The 24,553-nt window shown below is 43.8% G+C and overlaps 1 protein-coding gene across 2 annotated transcripts in view; it reads right to left on the reverse strand.

Moving 5' to 3' along the window:
• The window catches only part of LOC138248680 (trifunctional purine biosynthetic protein adenosine-3-like), a 329,279-nt gene that overhangs the window by 187,366 nt on the left and 117,360 nt on the right, over positions 1 to 24,553 (reverse strand). For both annotated transcript variants that reach the window (XM_069202471.1, XM_069202472.1), the window contains 2 exons: positions 19,653 to 19,821; positions 17,863 to 18,094 (listed from right to left, as the gene is read on the reverse strand). In XM_069202471.1, the coding sequence (XP_069058572.1) occupies positions 17,863 to 18,094; positions 19,653 to 19,821 (401 nt within the window). The remainder of the gene's footprint in view (positions 1 to 17,862; positions 18,095 to 19,652; positions 19,822 to 24,553) is intronic.

The raw sequence follows: 24,553 nt of genomic DNA on the forward strand, positions 1-24,553 counted from the left end.
GGCAAGGCCGGAGGAGATAATGAGAATAACAAGGAGGAGTCACTGGCCAGTCAGGACAGCCCCTAAGGTGTCCTGAGCTGAGGTGACTAACTTTTAGAAATCCTCCATCTTGCAGATGGAGGATTCCCCCAATAGGGATAGGAATGTGACCCCCCTCCCCTTGGGAGGAGGCACAAAGAGGGTGTACCCACCCTCAGAGCTAGTAGCCATTGGCTACTAACCCCCCCAGACCTAAACACGCCCTTAAATTGAGTATTTAAGGGCTCCCCTGAACCTAGGAAGTCAGATTCCTGCAACCTAAGAAGAAGAGGACTGCTGAGCTGAAAAACCCTGCAGAGAAGACGGAGACACCAACTGCTTTGGCCCCAGCTCTACCGGCCTGTCTCCCCCCCCTTCTGAAAAAACTGCTCCAGCGACGCTTTCCCCAGGACCAGCGACCTCTGAATCCTCAGAGGACTGCCCCGCTCTAGGACCAAGAAACTCCAGAGAACAGCGGCCCTGTTCACCCAAGACTGCAACTTTGTTTCCAAAGGAGCAACTTTAAAACGACTGCGCTTCCCGCCAGAAGCGTGAGACTTGCAACTCTGCACCAGACGCCCCCGGCTCGACTTGTGGAGAAACAACACTTCAGAGAGGACTCACCAGCGACTCAGAGACTGTGAGTGACCAAAGTTGTCCCCCCTGATCCCCCACAGCGACGCCTGCAGAGGGAATCCCGAGGCTCCCCCTGACCGCGACTGCCTGACTCTCAGATCCCGACGCCTGGAAAAGACCCTGCACCCGCAGCCCCCAGGACCTGAAGGATCGGAACTCCAGTGCAGGAGTGACCCCCAGGAGGCCCTCTCCCTTGCCCGGGTGGTGGCTATCCCGAGGAGCCCCCCCCTTGCCTGCATCGCTGAAGAGACCCCTTGGTCTCCCATTGATTCCAATTGAAAACCCGACGTGTGTTTGCACACTGCACCCGGCCGCCCCCATGCTGCTGAGGGTGTACTTTCTGTGCTAACTTGTGTCCCCCCCCGGTGCCCTACAAAACCCCCTGGTCTGCCCTCCGAAGACGCGGGTACTTACCTGCTGGCAGACTGGAACCGGGGCACCCCCTTCTCCATTGAAGCCTATGTGTTTTGGGCACCACTTTGAACTCTGCACCTGACCGGCCCTGAGCTGCTGGTGTGGTAACTTTGGGGTTGCTCTGAACCCCCAACGGTGGGCTACCTTGGACCCAAACTTGAACCCCGTAGGTGGTTTACTTACCTGCAAGAACTTTCAATTACTTACCTCCCCTAGGAACTGTGAAAATTGCACTGTCTAGTTTTAAAATAGCTATATGTGTTTTATTTGAAAAGTATATATGCTATTTGATTATTCAAAGTTCCTAAAGTACTTACCTGCAATACCTTTCATGCAAAGTATTACATGTAGAATTTGAACCTGTGGTTCTTAAAATAAACTAAGAAAATATATTTTTCTATACAAAAACCTATTGGCCTGGAATTGTCTCCGAGTGTGTCTTCCTCATTTATTGCCTGTGAGTATGTACAACAAATGCTTAACACTACTCCTTTGATGAGCCTACTGCTCGACCACACTACCACAAAATAGAGCAGTAGTATTATCTCTTTTTGCCACTATCTTACCTCTAAGGGGAACCCTTGGACTCTGTGCATACTATTCCTTACTTTGAAATAGTGCATACAGAGACAACTTCCTACAGTTACCCCCCTCACTTTTGGCCTGTGAATCCGTGTGTGTGACTGTGTTCACTGGGATCCTGGTAACCAGGACCCCAGTGACTGTGCTCTCTCCTCTAAATTTGGTTGCTGGTAACCTTTTATCCCCACAATTGGCATACTGGTGTGAGTCCCTAGTATATGGTACCAGGTAGCCAGGGCACTGAGGTTCCAGGGGATCCCTATGGGCTGCAGCAGTTATTCTGCCACTCATAGGGAGCCCATGCAAAGGGGTCTGCAGGCCTGCCATTGCAGTCTGCATGATCCGCACCCGTGTTCACTACAGGTCAATGAACCAGGTAACTGTAAGTCACTCCTATGGTAGGCCCTTCTCAGCCCAGAGGGTAGGGTGCCGGTACCTGTGTGTGAGGGCATCCCTGCACTAGCAGAGGTGCCCCCACGAACTCCAGACCCATTTTACTGGACTTTGTGAGTGCGGGGATGCCATTTTATATTTGTACTGGACATAGGTCATGAGGTAACTCCAAACCTGGGCATGTTTGGTATCAAACATGTCAGAATCATACCCCAATACCGTTGCAAGTATTGGAAGTATGATTCCTTGTACTCTGAGGGCTCCTTGCTACCCCCATTCTCATCGGGTTTTCCAGGGCAGCCCAGCTTCTGCCACCCCTCAGACAGGTTCCTGCCCTCCTGCTGCTTGACCTGATCGAGCCCAGGAAGGCAAAACAAAGGATTTCCTTTGGGAGAGGGGTGTTACACCCTCTCCCTTTGGAAATAGGCGTGACTGGCTTGGGAGGGGTAGCCTCCTCAAGCCACTGGTTTGCTTTGAAGGGCATATTTGGTGCCCTCCGTGCATAAACCAGTCCACACCGGTTCAGGGACCACCAGTGCCTGCTCTGGCACGAAACTGGACAATGGGAAGGGGTGGTGCCCAAAGCTCCTCCAGAGGGTCCTGGTTTCTGCTATCTTCATTCCAAGGTTGGCAGGGAACTCTGGGAGCATCTGAGTGGCCAGGCAGGGGACGTCAGAGGCACCCTCTGATAGGCAGTTACTTGGTTAGGTGACCAAGCCCCTTCTTTGGGCTATAAAGGATCTTCCTCTGGGCTGGGTCCGCAGATTCAGCTTGCAAGATTCCAGCAGGACTCCTCTGCAACCTCTGATTGGACTTATGACCTCTGGAACCGCAACTGGACCCTCCAGGTACCTACAGGCTGCAGATCCACAAGAGAGATTGTTCTGCAACATTGTATCCAGAATTCCGGCCAACTTTGCAACATTTCCCCAGCCGTGCATCCTCGGAAGACAGCAACTCTTCAGCCTGAACAAGAAGGAATCTCCCTTGGGGTGAAGGCATCAGTCCCCTGTAACTACAGGCACCTGGCTGCAACGACGACCCGCTGCGTGGATCTCCCCTCATCCTGAGTAGTGTGGGTCCTGCATCACAGGTGGTTGTCCTGAGAGTCTCCCTTGGTCATTTCTACCAGCTGTCGCACTTTGGTGGTGGTAAGTCCTTTCCACGCCACGCAAGACAGTACATCCGTGTACCGCATCCTTTGCAGCTGCCAAGGCTTGTTTGCTTCACACCCAAGAGGAACTTCAAGCAACGTGCACCTTCAGCCCCCAGCACTCCCTCCTGCAACTCCTGGGCCGCTGCGTGGTCTGACGACAATGTGGGAGCAACTTCTGTGGTGCTGCGTGGGCTGCTTCAGCGACTTCTGTGTCCCTGTCCTGTGGGACACCTGTGGGTGTTGCCTCTGTTCCTGTGGGCCTTCAGTGATGCGGAAGGTCCTGTGTGACTTCCCCTCCTAGGTAGAGTCCTCCTGGACCTTGCTGGTCCCCGTCATCACCTCTTTTCCTCTAACCGCGAATTTGCCTTTGCCAATGCTTGTTGGTGGAAATCCTTCACAGACACCCATCTGAAATCCAGCTTCCGGCGTGGGACAAATTTTTGCACCCATCAGGAACTCTTCTCCAACTTCTGCGCTGCTGTCTTCCTTCTTCGTCGACCAACTCCAAAAGGTACCTCTGGGTGGGTAGTATCTCCTACTCCCCCTGGACTCCACAGAAACTTCTGGACTTGGTCCCCTCTCTCCACAGGTCTCTGTCTTCAGTAATCCACTGATGGTTCCTTTCATGCTGTCCTGGCTGTTTTCTGTTTCTACTTTTCATCCTTTGGGGGTGGTTTTGGGGAAATCCAGTGTTTTCCTCCTGCATTTCGGGTCGCTGGGGGGTATACTATTACTTACCTATGTGGTTTCCTAGTACTCCCAGCTCCCCTCTATACGATTTACTTACCTCGGTGGGAGCCCTGTGTTTGCATTCCACTTTTAGTATATGGTTTGGGCTCGCCCTAGGGCTTCTTTTGCTTATTGCTATTTTATACTGTTTCCTAACCTTTTTATGCCTCTTACTATTAGTGTGTGTGTATATATATATGGAAAATGTCACTTACCCAGTGTACATCTGTTCGTGGCATTAGTCGCTGCAGATTCACATGCTGTGCACATCCCGCCATCTGGTGTTGGGCTCGGAGTGTTACAAGTTGTATTTCTTCGAAGAAGTCTTTTCGAGTCACGAGATCGAGGGACTCCTCCCATTTCGACTCCATTGCGCATGGGCGTCGACTCCATCTTAGATTGTTTTCCCCGCAGAGGGTGAGGTAGTTGTGTATACTAGTAATAGTGCCCATGCAATGGAGTGAATAGGTATGTACCTAATGTAGTTTAAAGTTATGTATTTACAAATTTACACATTTACAAATTTACAAATGTTCAAGATCAACTTCTGAACGGCTACAGGCTCCCGGGGAGGCGGGTGGGCGCATGTGAATCTGCAGCGACTAATGCCACAAACAGATGTACACTGGGTAAGTGACATTTTCCGTTCTATGGCATGTGTAGCTGCATATACACATGCTGTGCATAGACTAGTAAGCCGTTATCTCCCCAAAAGCGGTGGTTCAGCCTGTAGGAGTTGAAGTTGTTTCAAACAATGTTCGTAGTACTGCTTGACCTACTGTGGCTTGTTGTGCCGTTAACACATCTACACAGTAGTGTTTGGTAAATGTATGAGTCGTAGACCATGTAGCTGCCTTACATATTTCGGTAATTGGAATATTTCCTAGAAAGGCCATGGTAGCACCTTTCTTTCTGGTTGAGTGTGCCTTTGGTGCAATAGGCAGTTCTCTTTTTGATTTAAGATAACAGGTTTGAATGCACTTAACTATCCATTTAGCAATGCCTTGTTTAGAAATTGGATTTCCTGTATGAGGTTTTTGAAAGGCAATAAATAATTGTTTTGTTTTTCGAATAAGTTTTGTTCTGTCAATGTAGTACATTAACGCTCTTTTGATGTCTAATGTATGTAGTGCTCTTTCAGCTACAGAATCTGGCTGTGGAAAGAACACTGGTAATTCTACTGTTTGATTTAAGCGGAACGGTGATATGACTTTTGGTAAAAATTTAGGATTTGTTCGTAGAACTACTTTATGCTTGTGTATCTGAATAAATGGTTCTTGTATGGTAAATGCTTGAATCTCACTTACTCTTCTTAGAGATGTGATGGCAATTAAAAATGCAACTTTCCATGTTAAGTATTGCATTTCACAAGAGTGCATGGGCTCAAAAGGTGGACCCATGAGTCGTGTTAAGACAATGTTGAGGTTCCATGAAGGAACTGGTGGTGTTCTTGGTGGTATAATTCTCTTTAGACCTTCCATAAATGCTTTTATGACTGGTATTCTAAATAGAGAAGTTGAGTGCGTAATTTGCAGGTAAGCTGAAATTGCTGTAAGATGTATTTTAATGGAAGAAAAAGCTAGCTTTGATTTTTGCAAATGTAGTAAGTATCCTACGATGTCTTTGGCAGATGCGTGTAAGGGTTGAATTTGATTATTATGGCATTAATAAACAAATCTTTTCCACTTATTTGCATAGCAATGTCTAGTGGTAGGTTTTCTAGCTTGTTTTATGACTTCCATACATTCCTGTGTAAGGTCTAAATGTCCGAACTCTAGGACTTCAGGAGCCAGATTGCTAGATTCAGCGATGCTGGATTTGGGTGTCTGATCTGTTGTTTGTGTTGCATTAACAGATCTGGTATGTTTGGTAGTTTGACATGAGGCACTACTGAGAGGTCTAGTAGTGTTGTGTACCAAGGTTGCCTTGCCCATGTTGGTGCTATTAGTATGAGTTTGAGTTTGTTTTGACTCAGCTTGTTTACTAGATATGGAAGGAGTGGGAGAGGGGGGAAAAGCGTAAGCAAATATCCCTGACCAACTCATCCATAACGCATTGCCCTGAGACTGACCTTGTGGGTACCTGGATGCGAAGTTTTGGCATTTTGCGTTTTCCTTTGTTGCAAATAGATCTATTTGTGGTGTTCCCCAACTCTGGAAGTAAGTATTCAGTATTTGGGGGTGAATCTCCCATTCGTGGATCTGTTGGTGATCCAGAGAGAGATTGTCTGCTAACTGATTCTGAATTCCTGGAATAAATTGTGCTATTAGGTGAATGTGGTTGTGAATCGCCCAATGCCATATTTTCTGTGTCAGGAGACACAACTGCGTTAAGTGTGTCCCTCCCTGTTTGTTTAGGTAATACATCGTTGTCATGTTGTCTGTTTTGACAAGAATGTGTTTGTGGCTTATTATGGGTTGAAAAGCTTTGAGCGCTCAAAATACTGCCAATAGTTCTAAGTGATTTATGTGAAACTGTTTTTGCTGAGTGTCCCATTGTCCTTGGATGCTGTGTTGATTGAGGTGTGCTCCCCACCCTATCATGGAGGCATCTGTGGTTATTACATATTGTGGCACTGGGTCTTGGAAAGGCCGCCCTTGGTTTAAATTTATACTGTTCCACCATTGAAGCGAGATGTATGTTTGGCGGTCTACCAACACCAGATCTAGAAGTTGACCCTGTGCCTGTGACCATTGTGATGCTAGGTACTGTTGTAAGGGCCGCATGTGTAACCTTGCGTTTGGGACAATGGCTATGCATGAGGACATCATGCCTAGGAGTTTCATCACTGTTTTGACTTGTATTTTTTGTTTTGGATACATGGTCTGTATTAAATGGTGAAATGCCTGAACCCTTTGTGGGCTTGGCGTGGCAATCCCTCTTGCTGTGTTGATTGTCGCCCCTAAGTATTGCTGTGTTTGACACGGCAGAAGGTGTGACTTTGTGTAGTTGATTGAGAAACCTAGTTTGTGGAGGGTTTCTATGACATACTTTGTGTGTTGTGAACACCGTTCTAGCGTGTTTGTTTTGATTAACCAATCGTCTAGGTACGGGAAGACATGTATTTGCTGCCTTCTGATATGTGCAGCTACGACTGCTAGGCATTTTGTTAAAACTCTTGGCGCAGTAGTTATTCCGAACGGCAACACCTTGAATTGGTAGTGTACCCCTTGGAATACAAACCTTAAGTACTTTCTGTGTGAAGGATGTATCGGTATATGGAAATATGCATCCTTTAGGTCTAGTGTTGTCATGTAGTCTTGTTGTTTGAGCAGTGGGATTACGTCTTGTAATGTCACCATGTGAAAGTGATCTGATTTGATGTAGGTATTTAATGTTCTGAGATCTAATATAGGTCTCAGACTCTTGTCTTTTTTGGGTATGAGAAAGTACAGGGAGTAAACTCCTGTTCCTTTCTGTTGGTTTGGTACTAATTCTATTGCTTCTTTCTGTAGCAACGCCTGAACTTCTAGTCCTAGAAGATCTATATGTTGTTTTGACATATTGTGTGTTTTCGGTGGGACGTTTGGAGGGAATTTGAGAAATTCTATGCAATAACCATGCTGGATAATTGCCAGTACCCAAGTATCTGTTGTTATTTCCTCCCAATGTTTGTAAAACTTGCTTAGTCTCCCCCCCCCACAGGTGTTATGTGTTGGGGATGTGTGACTTGTAAGTCACTGCTTATTTTGAGGAGTTTTGGGACTTTGGAACTTTCCTCGATTTTTTTGGAACTGTCCCCCTCTATATTGTCCCCGAAAACTTCCACGCAGATATTGGCTCTGATAAGTGGGCCTTGTTTGTGAGGTCGTGGGTTCTGTGCTTTGCCCTCGAAACCCCCCTCGAAACTGTGTTTTTCGAAATGTGCCTCTGCTCTGTGGAGAGTAGAGTGCGCCCATGGCTTTGGCCGTGTCAGTGTCTAAGTTTTTCGATCGCAGTGTCCACCTCCGGCCCAAACAACTGCTGTCCGTTAAATGGCATATTGAGCACAGCTTGCTGTATTTCTGGTTTAAATCCTGATGCACGCAGCCATGCATGTCTCCTTATTGTCACTGCTGTGTTGACAGTTCTAGCCCAGGCCCCGACGGGGGGATCGAAAAAACCCCAAAGGGCCACCGGAGCTATTCAAAAGTCGGTGTCGATCTGTTATAACTAACCCGATACCGAACGCAAACAATACCGACGATTTTTCCGAGATTCTAACTAACTTTCCGACCCGAAACACGGAGCGATAAGGAACACGTCCAAACCCGATGGCGGAAAAAAAACAATCTAAGATGGAGTCGACGCCCATGCGCAATGGAGTCGAAATGGGAGGAGTCCCTCGATCTCGTGACTCGAAAAGACTTCTTCGAAGAAAAACAACTTGTAACACTCCGAGCCCAACACCAGATGGCGGGATGTGCACAGCATGTGTATCTGCAGCTACACATGCCATCGAACATATATATATATATATATATATATATATATATATGGAAAATGTCACTTACCCAGTATGCATAGCATATGTATCTGCAGCTACACATGCCATGGAACACATATTTACATAATAAAGTACTACAACGGCTACAGGTTTCTGGGGAGGAGGGAGGGCACATGTGAATCTGCAGCACTACATGACACGAACAGATGTACACTGGGTAAGTGACATTTTCCGTTCAATGGCATGTGAAGCTGCAGATACACATGTTGTGCATAGACTGAAAAGCAGTCCCTCTCCCAAGTAAGCGGTGACTAGCCTGTAGGAGCTTAAGTAGTCTGAAATAGTATTTTAAGCACTGCTTGACCAACATTTGCTTGTTGTCGAGATAACACATCCACAGAGTAGTGTTTAGTAAAAGTGTGTGGTGTGGACCATGTGGCTACTTTGCATATGTCTGCCATTGGTATATTTCCCAAGAATGCCAATGAAGCTCCTTTCTTTCTAGTTGAATGTGCTTTAGGAGTAGATACAAATAGTTGCCTTTTAGCTTTAAGATAAAAAGCTTGAATTCACTTTACTATCCATCTGGCCAATCCTTGTTTGGAAATGGGATTACCTTTATGAGGTTGTTGGAAAGCCACAAAATGTTGTTGAGATTTCCTTTTGTTCTGTCTATATAATACAAGAGAGCTCTTTTAAGATCAAGAGTGTGAAGGGCTCTTTCAGCAACTGAATCTGGCTGTGGAAAGAAGACTGGCAATTCCACTGACTTATTAATGTGAGATGGTGAAACCACTTTAGGTAAAACTTTTGGATTTGTCCTAAGTACTATTTTGTGTTTGTGTACTTGGAAGAAGGGTTATTCTTAGTGAATGCTTGAATTTCACTTACTCTTCTTAAGGAAGTAATTGCTACTAGGAAAGCAACCTTCCATGAGAGAAACTGAAGAGGGCAAGAATGCATGGGTTCAAAAGGTGGGCCCATAAGTCTTGTGAGCAAAATGTTAAGATTCCATGCTGGTGGAACTGTAGGTGGAATAGCTCTTAAGACCTTCCATAAAAGCTTTTATGACAGGAATTCTAAACAGAGGGTATGTTGTCTGTTTTGGAGGTAGGCTGATATTGCTATTAAATGAATTTTAATAGATGAATATGCAAGATTTGCTTTCTGTAAACAAAGCAAATAACATACCACATCCTGTACTGATGACTTAAATGGATCAATGTTTTTAAGTTGGCAGTAATATACAAAACCTTTCCATTTATGTACATAGCACTGCCTGGTTGTAGGTTTACATGCTTGTTTTAGAATGTCCATATGGAAGCTGTAGATATCCAAATTCTATGACCTCAGGAGCCAAATTGCTAGGTTGAGCATACTGGGATTGGGATGCCTGATTCAACCCTTGTTTTGAGTCAATAGGTCTGGTCTGTTTGGGAGCTTGTGATGTGGTACTACCAACAGATCCAACAGTGTTGTGTACCAATGTTGATGTGCCCACGTGGGAGCTATGAGTATCATAGTGAGGGAAGTGTGACGGATCTTGTTGACCAGAAACTGAATTAATGGGAGAGGGGGAAAAGCGTAAGCAAATATCCCAGACCATTTGATCCATAGAGCATTGCCCTTGGATTGAGGGTGTGGGTATCTGGACGCAAAGTTTTGGCATTTTGCATTTTCGCTTGTTGCGAAAAGGTCTATGTTTGGTGTTCCCCACATGTGAAATTAATATTGAATTACTTGTGGGTGAATCTACATTTTGTATTTGTTGCTGTGTCCTGCTTAAGAGGTCTGCTAGCTGGTTGTGTATCCCTAGTATGTATTCTGCTAGCGGGTGGTTGTGAATTGCCCATTTCCAAATTGTTTGTGCTAGAAGAGACAATTGGGATGAAGGTGTCCCCCCTGTTTTTGAGGATAATACACTGTTGTCATTGTGTCTGTCCTAATTAAGACTCTATTCTTCTAAAAAATGTCAGTGTAAAAGCCTTTCCTTGTAAAAGTATCTTCATTACAAAGCTTGCATTGTAAAGCTATTCATTGTAATGGCATTTGTTAATCCGACATACATCCGACAGGCATGTGCGCAGGAGGACAGAACTAGTGACGGTCCTTGACATGGCCACTTTAGTCCAATACCAGCATCATTACTTGTGCTATAGCATGTTCACTTTTTCCAAAGGTTTAAAAAGTCTTATGTAGTAAGAGAAGCAAAAATATTTTATGGGGTAAGTTATACTGGTAAGACATAAATAGAATAAGTAGTTGTAGCAGGTGTTTACAGAGATGACAAAGTAGAGGCAACTCAACCAACATATTCAACCAGAAATATAAGGATATCTGACTAAAAATAAAAGATTAGCCTCATCATCGAATCTCTCAAAATGGAGGGATATTGGAGTAGATCCTACTATGCTTCTAACAAAGAAAAATAAAGACGCCTGTGACTAGATTCCCTCATTCATTTCATTTTTGTTTTTAAAGAGGTAAGGTGTGGCTACCACATGGCAAGGTGTGAATGAAAATGTAGCACACAAAAAGCAACTCTGAGGGCACCATGATGACTGACCCATTAGGGTAGTATTAACATGGGAAATAGTTGTGTTACCTTGTAGGTCAAGGCTGAGGATTCAGACAATAAACCGTATGGTGCAGCCAACTATTGTTCCAAGCAGTCATGATACCCTCTCGAACCAACACAATGAAGATAAACCTTTGTAAAATGGACAAGAGCCCAGACAGTGCAAGTTAATACAGGATACAAATCTCATAATTGCACACATCTGGAAGGGATAGTCGCATAACAGAATTTTAAAGCAGATGTTACAGAGGTAGGTAATCAGTGCCCTGTCAGATTCAGTGGAAGAGAACAAGATGCATACAAGTTTGTTTCTGCTATAGTCGGGCTCCAGGATAGGGGGTGGGGTGAAAGGTAGATCATCTCAAGGCAAGCGATGCAACACCAAAACTTCAGCATCCCCACTGTTGCGTCAATTATTACTGAGCTAATGAATACTTTCATGTAGATTGGAAATGTGCCTCTCAAACTCAAAAATGTTAATACAATGCAAACGCTTGGGTACAAAGATAGCTCTGATCCATAAACACTGCTCAAGTAAAGTCACACATGCTGGGCCTTCCTTGCCAGGACAGAAAAGGAGCTTAAAATGATGGAGACTGCACAACTTTCCTTTCTTCTGGAAAACACAACCAACCTTGATAGCGGCCTACAATCAGGGAGCTGCCTCCCTGGGGGAAATAAACAATACTGTTATACCTCTAAATAAATCAAAAGAGCAACTACACATCTTCCATCAGCAAGTAGTAGAGCAAGGCCTTTTGTTTATGCCCAAAGCAAAGGACAGTAGGCATGGCAAATAGTGCCGCTTATCATAAGTATCACAGCACCACAAGAAGTAATAATGTATTCCAATGTAAAATCCAAGTTGCTCTCTTTGGGCTATTAAGTATTGAGTGTTAATGAGGTTGAGTAGCCAAGGATTACGCTAAATGACACCATGGTTAGTCACTCCACTATGGCTAGACACAGACACTTCTGCTACCAACGTATGACGCCAAAATATTTTCACAAGTTAAATGCTATACTTTTATATCATAATCCTGTATTGACAATATTATCATAAGAGGGCAAGGTTAATTGTTCCAGGAAACTTTGGCTTACTACATTTTGTTTATGTTCAGCCAGTCAAAGAAGCAGAGATGCCACAAGCATAAATACAATGCATGAAGGTGGATAACAACAGTCTACCATTTGCCTAAGTCTGTTTGTAGTTGGGCAACAACATAAACTGGAATAAGGGTGTAGCCAAAGTCCAAAGGTATTCACAGTGTAAAAGGAAAGTCTTGGTACCCAATTAAGTCTATTTGAGATGTGCTGATCAGAGAGGTTCAGTGCAATGGGCACAGTGATAGAGGGGTTGGGTAACGTCCCAACAGCTCTCACATTTACAAAGAGATCAGGTTGCTAGAGTAGACCCACAAAGGGATTCAAAAGGCTACCAACTTCAAATACTCGTATCTCATATAAATGTTTTTTGCAGTCAACATCTGAAGTTGCAGGGGGCATACACTCAATCCACTTGTTCCAATGGAAAACTGGGATTTTAGTGCCAGCAGACAATCGAGGTGTGAAGTGTATGCAACTCCATAACAGTCACACCTGAATAGAACATTAATATATTTCCAAGGGCAGGGTGACCCGCTGCTGTCTCAAGGTCAATACTTTGGACGTTGAGTAAAAAAACGTTTCTTCTCAGCCTGGATCGGGATAGAAAGAGACTATCACAGGCTACTGGGCTGGTCGGGACAGTGCAATGTTATGATGTTTTACACTGCTGAAAAGTAACTATGCAACTCTTCAATTTCCAAGTCACATGGGCTGCAAAACCTTTGTGGATCTTGTGCGGCTCACATGAACCTGTGTACTCCCTGTGTTTTAGAGGACTCAGTCCCCAACTCTCTGATCATTTCACTCTCTTTCAAATAGTCACAGAAGCTATGGCTTTTGGGCCAGATTCTGGTCAAGAGAATAAACTCAACTAACGTTAATGTGATGTTATTGGCAAGCGCAGACAATGAATTAGTGCAAAGTCTTCTAAAAGCCCAGATGAATTACGAGTGACTGGTTCAATGGGGACAGTTGTTAACCAACCTGGAGACTGTTGCCAAGAAATCCAAGCCAATCAAACCTTACACTTTCTTCAAAATGTGAAATCCTCCTCCAGCCAGGACAGAATGCATCTTTTTTCTTAGTGATCATTTCCAAGCATTTTTGCACACATGTAATGCGAGAGCTATTTCAAAAGGGACAAGAGTTTTCCTAGACTGGGCCAAGGCTGCCTGAGATAAGTTCCCTGGTTACTCAGTTACACACAATATAAACATAGGACGTACAGAGGTTGTTTAATGTAAATCCATCCTGTTTCAGGCTACAAGCTAATTAAGGGAACAGGTGTAGATTCTCCAAGAAATAGAATCCACAAACAAGGGAACTGTAGGATGACATGTCGACAGAATAAGAAAGAAACAATTGTTGTGTTAGAACAATAGAAAGTAATGGGTAGATACACACGATTTAGCCACTGGCAATCATTTATCCACCTTTTTTGGCCATGGCATCACTACAGACAGTCCTGCTGCAATAGGGACAGTCCAGCTTGCTCTGCCGGGCCACATTTCCTTTGAACAGGAACACAAGCAAGTCTGGTTACAGCTTTGTTAGACCTCATCAATGAGGCACAGTTTGGATCTCACGGCACAGCAAGCAACGGACCCAGGTCTGGACAAATCCATTGCACTTAGTATATAGCATTAGCATATAGCACAAAAAAAGGTGACGGGTGAAACAGCTTCAAAAGTCTTGCTTGTGTTCCCCTGCCCCTTCAACAAGGACGTGGCCTAGAAGTCACGCTGCACAGTCGCTACTGAAGCAGGATCAAAATGGATTTACCTACAGTTGCTCCCCATATGGAATGGTGCAATCGGAAAAGACAATAAAAAGATGTACTGGAGTGTGGCCAGAGTGGTTGTCAGTGGCTGAAACGTTTGGAAACATTCACCTATCACCCATGTAAAGAAATGTCTCTTTTAGGATGGGCACCCCAAGTTATTCAACTGATGCTGCTGGTTTTTCAACTCCGAGAACGCTTTGAGACCTTTAACCAGATCTTGTGCCAGGTCCCTGCCACTATAGTGTATAATTAATTGGCTGTACTCAATTGGAAATGGCTAACATACATCTAGGTCAGAGTATGGTCCTGGGCATGTAGGTTAGGGGGATACCCCAAGGCTTGCAGCACTGGTTGTACCACCCTGCAGGTCCCGCACGTAAAACAAGACTCCCAGTACCTTACTGCAGACTGGCAGAGCAGTCATGCACTGCTAGCTCGAGTTTACCATTGAGAGCAATGGCAAAACCACTACTCCCCATGTACATCTGTGTAAGTCACCCCTCTGGCAGGTCTACAGAGTCCTCAGGTAGTGTACAACATAGGATCGGAGCACATGTACTTTACATGTCTAACAGTAAACAAGCAAAACTACAGTTTTTACTGTGGAAAGACTTAGGGCCACATGTACGAACATTTGGAATTGCGATTTCCTAATTGCGATTCCATGTGAATCGCAATTAGGAAATTGCAATTCCAATGTAAGAAACACCACTGAGTTTTTTTTTTGCGATTCCCAGGGGTCGCAAATAGACCTACCTCATTAATATTAATGAGGTAGGTCGCAATTTGAGACCCACTGGGAATCGCAAAAATCACAGGGAAGGTGGCCTGCTGAGGTCAGCAGACCACCATGTCTGTGACTGCTTTTAAATAAAGCAATTTCTTTTCTTTTACTTTTTTTGTTTTTTTATAAACACAGCCCGTTTTCCTTAAAGGAATCCATTTAAAAAGAAAAAAATGAAACGTTTCATTACATTTTCTAAGAGCATGGGACCACTGCCTGCTCTTCAACGAACATTTTCGCATGCATTCACAAAGGGGAAGGATCTCTTCCCCTTTGCGAATGGGTTAACACCAATTTGAAATTGGTGCTAACTGAGATTGTTTTGCGACCGCATGCACGGTCACAAAACATGCACACATACCATTCAGATTCGGTTTTAGGAAGGAACGCCCTGAACACGCCCTTTCCTAATACCGAATCACAAAAACCCAAATTGCAATTCGGTAACAACTTACCAAATCACAATTTGGGTTTTGTACACCCCTAAAAGCATTTTTCTAGTCAAACATACCGATTCGATTTGCGATTAGAAAAATGCCTTGTACATGTGGCCCTTAGTCACTCAATTGGCGAGTACAGGATTACATGCTGACCCCACAGCTGCGCTAACTCCTGAATGTTGGGACCGAAGTTGGGCACTTTGAGGTATCAGCCAACTCATTACAATAAGCTTGACCTGTATCTCAAGTCGAAGTTAATGTAACATTTTGCAGTATGCATCTTTTACAAAGCTGGCACTTTGTTGCCTTTAAAACTCCTGTGCCTTCCCAGGCACACATGGAGCCTGTTCCACGAGACAACCTTCTGCTCTTCTGAAGAGACATGGGAATAACTCTCAAAAAGAAGAACAAGGAGTGATTGAAGGCAAGGGAGGTTTTACCTCCTTTATGCAGAAAGCCACTTAAATGTTAGCCCCAAAAGGCAGGCTTCAAAGCAGGAGCCGCTTTATAAGGGCAGATGTGTCACACTAGGGAGGAGGGCTGCACTATTGTTTAGACAGGCTGGCACGGTGAGAATAGAGGTGAAACCAGCTGCCAAACTTGTTTCCCCATTGCTATGTATCCCTGAGGTAGCCACACTATAGCAGGGGCATGGGGTGGGAGGGATGCAGGTTGATGAACAACGACCGAGGGGTCTCACCATCTTGGGAGTGCAAAGATTAGTACATCCTGGGATAGCCAGATGCCACAGGAAGTGGTCACCAGGTGGGAGGGAACCTGGTAGCCCATTGGCTGCCAACTACATCCTGCCCTGGTAGCATTTTCCAAGCATAAAGGTGGCACCCGTGGCACCCAGAACTTCAGATCTCTACTGACCTGGAAGAAGGGCCAAAGGAAGCCTGCCCTGCTGCACCAAGGGAGCAGCAAAGAGAGGCTGCACCAACGAGGACTAAACCTGCTGCACCTGGTGGCTAGCAAAGAAAGAAACTGGGCCTACTGTGTCCTGCTCAAGGAGAAGCAGTCTTCAGAGCCTAGCAAAACCAAGAGACTTCAAGGGTCAACCGACTGGCCTCCTGTTAGCAGCACAGGGACACAACAGCCCAAGAAGCCTGTTGGGGCAAGCTGGAAGCCCAACATCTTCAAGTCACTACCGCCTGGAACGGACGCGGATTGCTTAACCTGTTAAGGTAACTGTTCTTGAGAACCAGGTTGGTTGCCCTGACTGGCTCTCGACTGGAGTTGGTCGCCTAAAGTGATTCCATGTAACCACATTACACCTTGCCCAACCTTTTACTGAAAACTTACTCAAGTGTCAAATTTGTTAAATTTATCAATGCATGCTCACAGTGAATGGTCTTTGATTTATTGATTCTTGTAATATCTATATCTCTAGAACCCTTCAGTGAATCATTTTTGTTTTGGTGTCTAAATTTATATCAAAACATAGTCTATTTATATGAATTGATGTCCTATGAATTGATGTCGGATTGATGTCAGATTTCTTGAGAGTCATGAACATTTCTTTTTCAATTGTTTTGGAGCTGTTTAAAGGTTTAATATTTGTTCCTCTGTGTAAGCCTTGCTGCTCAGGGCCACATCCACCCAAGGTCGAGCTGAAGGCTAAACAAACGAAACCTGAGGGTCCTAAAGGGGTTGGTAAGTATTACACAGTGAGGTTGCACAAGCACACCATATAATACACCCTGTTTCCTCGCAACCCAGTGTTTTATTTTCAACCATTATGCAAAGCCACACACATTTTCATCTACTGACAGTTACTGACATAGTATCTCCGTCGCACACATGATAAACCCATATGACATATGTAGGTACAGCATGGACCTTAGTTATGGGGACCTGTAGAAATTTGGAAGGCTGAAAGGTAATCTTCCCACCAGAGCCTCAGGTTAAACATCCTAAAACCTAATACAACCATCAGCTGCTTTCAAGCTCCAGTCTCCCAACTGGCTGCTATGGTAAGGCAGTAGCAACAAACCAATGTCTATAGACATCTTGGAGAAAGTCCCCAACCAAACCAAGGTACAGACTAGGTCAGACTACTCAATAGGGGAAAAAACTGTGGCACACCCCCAGCTGACTGCCATATATTTTAGTCCACATGAGGGGGAGGCTCAGAGAGACATTTTGCAGGCAGGGAAAAATAAACATGGTGATAGAGAGGTACAGTTTTACCATGCTAAGATTTCTACCCTTGCACCTAGTATGTGGCCTAATCATCTTGGGCCCCGGTGGCTGTTGATATCTTTGAACTTAATGTTTTAATCTATCAGTGAATTATACATGTTACCATCAGTGGAAATGCCCTATCCCCACAAAGCACACACACAGACAGCATACTAAACAATGCTAGGCGGCCTATCAGGAACACTCCGCAAGAAGGTTATTGTGTATCTGTAAATGGAGGCAGCTCATCGTTCCGAGTTGCAGTATAACCTGGGTCGCTAGCAACAAACAAGAGTTCCTCTTTTGACCCTACTAATGAAAAATGGGAACCTAGAATGTTAATATCCCCTTCTGAAAAGTACTATGGGATCTCATTTAACTAAGGGCTGTGTAACTGTGTTTCTTCACTTTTGTGAAAAGTTACACAATGTGAAGATTTTAAAGAAAAGAAACTGGAAACACTCTCCCCCAATCGTGGTTCACATTCTTACTCAGCAATCATGACTACCAACATTTTTTGACATTCAACATGCTTCACTGAACAAAACTACAGTACACATAGGAAACTTATCGAGTCATCTAGTTTGTACAGAACAAAATATTCATGTCCGAAAGTGACCTACAATACTTACTTAGACTGTTGTAGGAACGCTATTGCCCGATAACCAATGTCCTTTCTGTAAACTGCACCAGGGAACTGTATGGCTTCCACTCCTTTGTTGGCTTGCTCCAAGGCAGACATGAGATCTTTCCGAATAGCAGTCACTGTCAGCACTCTGCCACCATTAGTTACCACTTTGTCATCCCTCACAGTAGTTCCTGCATGGAAAACCTGAAGACCCAGGTCTGTAGCTCTGGAAAATCCTTTTAGAAAAAAATGTTAAAACATGAACGGTGCTCTGCTGACACCTAGTCCTTAAAATGGCATACGCGAGGAGGTGAGGGTGGTCCTGTGTGATCGGTTTGGCTTACTAATGTAAAAAAGAGCAGAGGTCCTAGTAGTCAAATGCACACATGCTATCAAAGTAAATGATTTACTCTACTTTTCTATGGAGAATCAGTGAAACCAGCAAATTCCACATTATTGAGGGGCAGACACTAACCTCCATTTCTGACTCTTGCTTAAATTTCTCACCTAACCAAATGCATAGTTAACAATTCTACAGAATACACTAGACCACTTATTGGTATTGCCCCAAATGACTTGACAAACAAATATCATTCAAACACAAAATAAACAGCCTTATGCAGCCCCAAATTTCAATTAATGTCAAAGAAAACTGTGTCCTTGTTGGGTTGCATCCTCACATGAAAACAAAAAAGAAAAAATAGAAGCAGTCTTCGGAAATGGAGTGGCTTCTGCACAGAACTTAAAGATGCAAGTTGGAAAGGAGGGATACAAATACAGGCAATGCAAGCTTAGTCTAAGGGAGGTGTTGATGCAACCATGCAAAAAGACTAATCAAAAAGAGATATTTCAGAGAAGGATGAAAAATGCTAAAACTCTTCTTCAGTCCAGTGGGGCCGCCAAAGAATTGTATAGCTTAAAAAAGGCAGGGACAGACCCAGAAGTACAGCCAGGTGTAATAATAGTCTTCAACACTGCAGCAGGCATATAAATTAGAACACCTTGACCAGGTGATGTTCATTAGCCCTAAGATTCTATGTTTTCAAATGCATGTTATACCCGATTTAAACATAGCTATTTTCTGACATGTGTAATCATCTGCACTATGTGTAAAAAAAGATTTTGTCCAACTGATTTACTGTTGTGCCATAAATTAGACCACTCTCAGAAGGGCAGATTACACATTTGCCGTCAACAATATTTCTGGGGCTTCTGGACGCAAAAGCATTTATATGATTAGGATATTGTGCTTACTGGTTAAGGTGTGAAGAACAGTCACTTAAATTAACATGCCATTTATCGACCTATGCAGGAATGTAACACAGCATTCAACTACCAGGGGTATGGATAAGAACAGATGATTAGTAATACAAATTGAAAGCAGTTGCAAAGCATTGTTGTCTAGTTTAAAGTGACTTTAGGCAGCACAGAAGCTTTTTTGGAGTATTCTCAGATACTCAAGATATGCCCTTCCTTGTCGTCTTATTTAAATATTTTTATATATTGCATGCCTTTATAATTTAATAGCATTTAAAAACGATTTACGGAAAAGTGTCACAGCACCATTTAAGGACAGCAATATTTAATTATCTTATGAGATCTTTTACCTGTAAAACATAATATATATATTTTTTTAAAGTGTAATTCATTCCTAAACCTTTGTTTAGCCCAAGGAAACAAACCTTTTGGGTTAGCAAAATATGTCAGAATCTATCAGAATCTACAATGATGACTTTATCTTCATCCCACATATGAGGAACCCATATCAGTAGAATAACAGTAAATTATTCTTACCAGTTATCTCCACCCCTTTAGCATAGTCACCAGGATACCCTCCACTAGCCATAACCACAGTCACTGCAGCATGGTCAGACAGCCAGACAGGCATAGAGCTTGACAGCCTACCATCGATGGTAGACTGAATAACTTGATAAAGGTCACTCTGGAGCAGTGGCAGAATTACCTAAGAAAATGGTTTACATCGAAAAGTTCAGTACATCATAACTGCTTCACAAAGAAATGTAAACGAAATCTCAATTCTCTAAACAATAACTAACATTTGACTTTGAAAAATATCACTATTAAAAAGGATCATCATCATAACTTTGAGACTCAAAGCCAAAAAAGTATATCAAAGAAAGTATAACATCTTCCATTACAATAAACAAATTCATAACTATCATAAAATACAATCAATTGCACAAGTTTAAAAACATGATAAAAATATAAAAAGTAACTAAAGAGAATAAAATGAATTACCCCCTTTGTACACTTGGACACGCTACATACATTTCTTACAGATGCACAAGGCAATAAACAATATCTGAACACTGGAAGAACAATTTGCTAATGTGTATTAGTTTTCAAAATTCTTTACACAGGTTTTACAAAAAAAAAAAAAAAAAAAAAAAAGGAAAAGAAATGTGCCATTGTTTCCTGTGACCCACGCAAACACATAAAAATCTTTAAAATCAAAAAACGTGGAAGTCATGGTACCATGCGCAGGATTAGCCAAATGTAAGAACAATTTAGAATCCCTGCAATACCTGGCCAGGTCAATCTTGGTTGTCGCAGGACAAGCCGCTCAGGGTTCCTCCACAGGCTATCCCTTCCTTCCTGTAAGTCTTACGGTATCCTGTATATGTTGAAACCATAGAAGTTTGTGAGCGCCTGGTAAACCCATAATCTCCTTCAATGCCTTCGGGTATGATATTAATTCAGGGGATGTCCATATTCATCTATAAAAAAGGAGCGGTCTCAATCCTATTTTCTTATCTATGGTGGACCGCACCCCCAGATCAAACCTTATAGGCAACAGTTTGGTATTCGAAGGAAGGTTTAATAAATGTCTCAAAAATGCATTATCCACTTTTTGAAATATCACAGACCCTCTTGTGCCCCCACAACTCTGCCCCCAAAGCCTGTGGCCTATAGAGCTCACAGACTGGACTTACTGGCTTAGAAGAGGAATCATTATAGAGTCTCCCTAGAGCTCCAATAAAATGAGCCAGTCTTAACTTTTGCTTATTTATGTGCTGGTAGCCAGTCCTTTGTTCTGATAATGTCATTCCCAAATAATCAAACACCTTCACCTGTTCTAAGCGGACCCCGTTGACTTTAGGGTCTTACCTGGTGGAAGGGAAGGGGTGAAAGACCATGTACTTTGTTTTACCCACATTGATTTCCAACCCCCTTACCGTACAAAAATCAACAGAACAGTCTAAAGTCCTTTGCAAGCCCATTGGGAACCCTGACAATACCAAGGTGTCGTCTGCAAACATTAACGCAGAGAACTTAAGATGGCCTAGTCTAGGGGCATCATTTGAAACTTTATTCAGATCATCCATCAGCCTATTTATACATAAAGAAAAAAGGGTAGGGGCCAACACACAACCCTACCCGACTCCCTCTCGAACCAAAAAAGGTTCATTTAGGTTTCCTAATTTACCGAACCGGCCCTGGGCAAAGCTCCCCTCAGGGAGTCTTTGCAAAATCTTGCACAGCTATGTAGGGACTCGCATATTTATCAGGACCTGCCAAAATATGTCTCTTAGAACAAGGTCAAATGCGGTCCGAAGGTCTAAAAATGTTACTCAAAGACTGGCACCTTCCAGCATTGCAGTTTTCCAATATTTAAGCTAAAGGTGAAAAACGTGGTCTATGGTAGAGTTACCTTGGCTAAATCCAGCCTGTAGGGGACACTGTTTTCTTCAAGCCAGGGTTTGAGTCTCCCTAAGATCACTTGTGCAAACAGCTTTAGCTGAGAGTCTATTAGACTGGTTGGTCTATAGTTGGCTAGGAGGAAGGGAGAGACCTTTTTTATATAGGGTTATTATCTCAGCTCCAGCCCATGAGGCTGGCATACCCTTAAAAAGGATATAAGTGTAGCCAAAAATCATGTTAGTGTAACATAAATGATGAGGTAAGCACATGCATTGTTACCCCTTTGTACTGTGAAATAACTCAATGAGGAATGATCACAAATATGATATACAGACAATCCTTCAATCAAGACACAGCCAATGAGTAATCCCTGGATGCAAATGGTTCAGTTTCAAAAGCTCCATGGAGACTCAAATTATTTCTATTGCACGAGAACACTAAAGCAACTCATGTATGCATCTCTATAATCTCTCTTTTAAATACTGTAAATACAGTTGCACACTTTTGTCTGCATCCGGCAGACCAGGGGATTGTCTCAGATGACATTTGCCTTTTACAGAGTGTGCTGTTCATTAGGCCATTATAGGCCAATGCAGGTCGGGGGCCTTCAGGAACCAACACGCGTCACCCTTCACCCTCCCCAATTAAAATCAGGGTGATGCCCGATTTTCAGGAAATCACTTACTGTGTAAATGAATGAATTTTATGGAAACTGCATTTGCATTGCAGATTGAAGTCATCAAAATCTAGCAAGGTTCCAGCCCTCGTCAACCAGTAGTGGATAGCTCCATAACAGCAATGCAATATGTTTTTTTTGTTTTTTTTTTAAATGTACAATGGGTGATGCTTCCTTAGGCATGAAGTCCCTCCATGCGAACAAAACAAAAACAAATTGTAAAAAGATGACTCTTTATATAGTTGACTAAAACAAGGAACACTGTGTAAAGAGTTCAGGCAAACACCAATTGGTTTACAGAGGCCCAAAAGACAATACTAAATTCTCTCTTTTGCAGTAGCATGGCAAGCAGTTTAGGCTTGTCAGAGTAGTGCTAAGTATTTGTTGAACTCACAGAAGCAATAAATGAGAGAGACACTTAAAGAATAAATCAGAGACCAATTTAGAAAAATAGCCCGTATTTTTATGTAAATTTTGATACGAAGAACTTTGTTATCAAGTAAGTACTTTTTTTAATATCGATTTTTACAGGCAAGTAAAATCTTAATTAAATGCATCTTTACACACCAATGCTTACCTATGGGGAAGAAGGCATATGTTGCATACAGTTATATACGGTTGGTTTCTGGGTGCCCCGTCAGGACTTAGGGTCATAGACGGCCTAATGTCTAAAGTACCACCAGCAGCTACTGGTTACCTCCCGTGGGGTGTCTGGGTGTAGAGGTGCTGATCGTGTTGGTGGCTATGTGAGGTACACCAGTGGAGAGAAGGATGCCACCTAGAAAAAGGCTGCAGAGGGAGACTTGGGGACAAGTCCAGTAGCTCTCAACAGTCGGCTCGGGTCGCAAGGGTCCTGGAGACACAGAGGACCAGTCGGTTCTCTGGTGCCCAGGCTGTACTTGCAGCGTAGATAGGTTGCTGAGATGGCTTCCTTAAAGGGCCTTGGGTTGTCTGTCTTGCCTGTTGAGGGGGGCAAAAGCAGGACAGCAAGGCCACTTTGCGAGTGGGTCTCACTGGTGATGACATCCCTTAATGGTTGCTCGGTCTTGGTGCAATGGGAGTCCCGATTGGCCTCACATAGTCTTGGCTTGGTGCAGACGTTCAGGTGCACCCCACATATGGGTTCTGTGCTGCTCCGGTTGATCCTGGTGCCGTTACACTTGGTGGGTCTACAGGTCTGACCTTCTGTGACACAGGTACTTTTCCTGGGAGGCTCAAGTGTCGGGCTGGCCGGGGAGCTTTTTAGTAGTTGGAGCAGACTCTGCTGCTGTTGTGCCTGTGGACTGCAGGGGAGTAGCTCCTCTACTCCAAGGTAAATTGCAGGCAATTTGCTAAAGGGCTGGCAGTCTACCGGGCTTCTAGGTAGGGGCTCAGCAGCAATGTCAGTCACTTTGTTGGGATTGTTGAGACTGATGCGGGCAAGCACTTGTTTTGTTCTCACTTTCTCGTGGCTCTTCTTTAACTTATTCTGGATCCATCGAATCTGAGCTGCTGGCATCAGGGGTGCTACCTAAATACTTAATTTAGAAGCATTAAGGGGAGTGTCAAGTAGTAGCCAATAGGCTGCCTACCTTTAGAATGACTAAACCCTCTGCATGACCACTTCCTGTGGGGAGTGGGCATAACCCTGACCCAGGTAGCCCGATTCCACCAAAAACCAAGATGGTGGAATTTAAGTTTCATGTTGACATCAGGTAGCCCACCTTAGGAGGGGAACTAGCCTGACAGGGAACACATCTACTGACTAGCTAATTGTTCTGCCTGGCCTAGTGCCAAATGGGGTAGGGTAGTGGCATCCCCATTGACTGGGGAAACCGAGGTTGCATAACAAAGGTGGCAGAGGTCTTCAAAGGCTCCTGCCTTGATATGCTGATAACAAGCATGCCTGCTTGGCGGACGTGGTAACACCTTCGCCCCGAGTAGGCTTTGTTTCTGACATCAGACGCGTAGGCTCTCACCTCCAGAGGGTCAGAAACACGTCTGTGGTGGCAGGCTGGTCAAGACCAGTCAGTCAGTACACTAGTAGTTAGCAGATTTTCAGGGGGCACATCCAAGGTGCCCTCTGGGTGCTTGTATTAAGAAATCCATCACTGGAATCAATGTGGGCTTAATAATACGCAATGTTACATACCGAACATCTTTGGTTTCAGTGAAGCCATCATGTAGACTGGGAACTCGTGATGACCGGTGTCCAGCAGATGTACTTAAAATGGCTCCCCTGTTTACTTGCAATATCTAAGAATCAACTTGGACATCAATGGGGCATATCTGCTCATGCAGATATGCCCACACATTTAGTATAGTGCACCCTGTCTTTGGGCTGCAAGGCCTGCTGTAGGGGTGACTTACCTACACT

This window comes from Pleurodeles waltl, chromosome 8, assembly GCF_031143425.1.
Source record: "Pleurodeles waltl isolate 20211129_DDA chromosome 8, aPleWal1.hap1.20221129, whole genome shotgun sequence".
Classification (NCBI taxonomy): Eukaryota; Metazoa; Chordata; class Amphibia; order Caudata; family Salamandridae; genus Pleurodeles; species Pleurodeles waltl.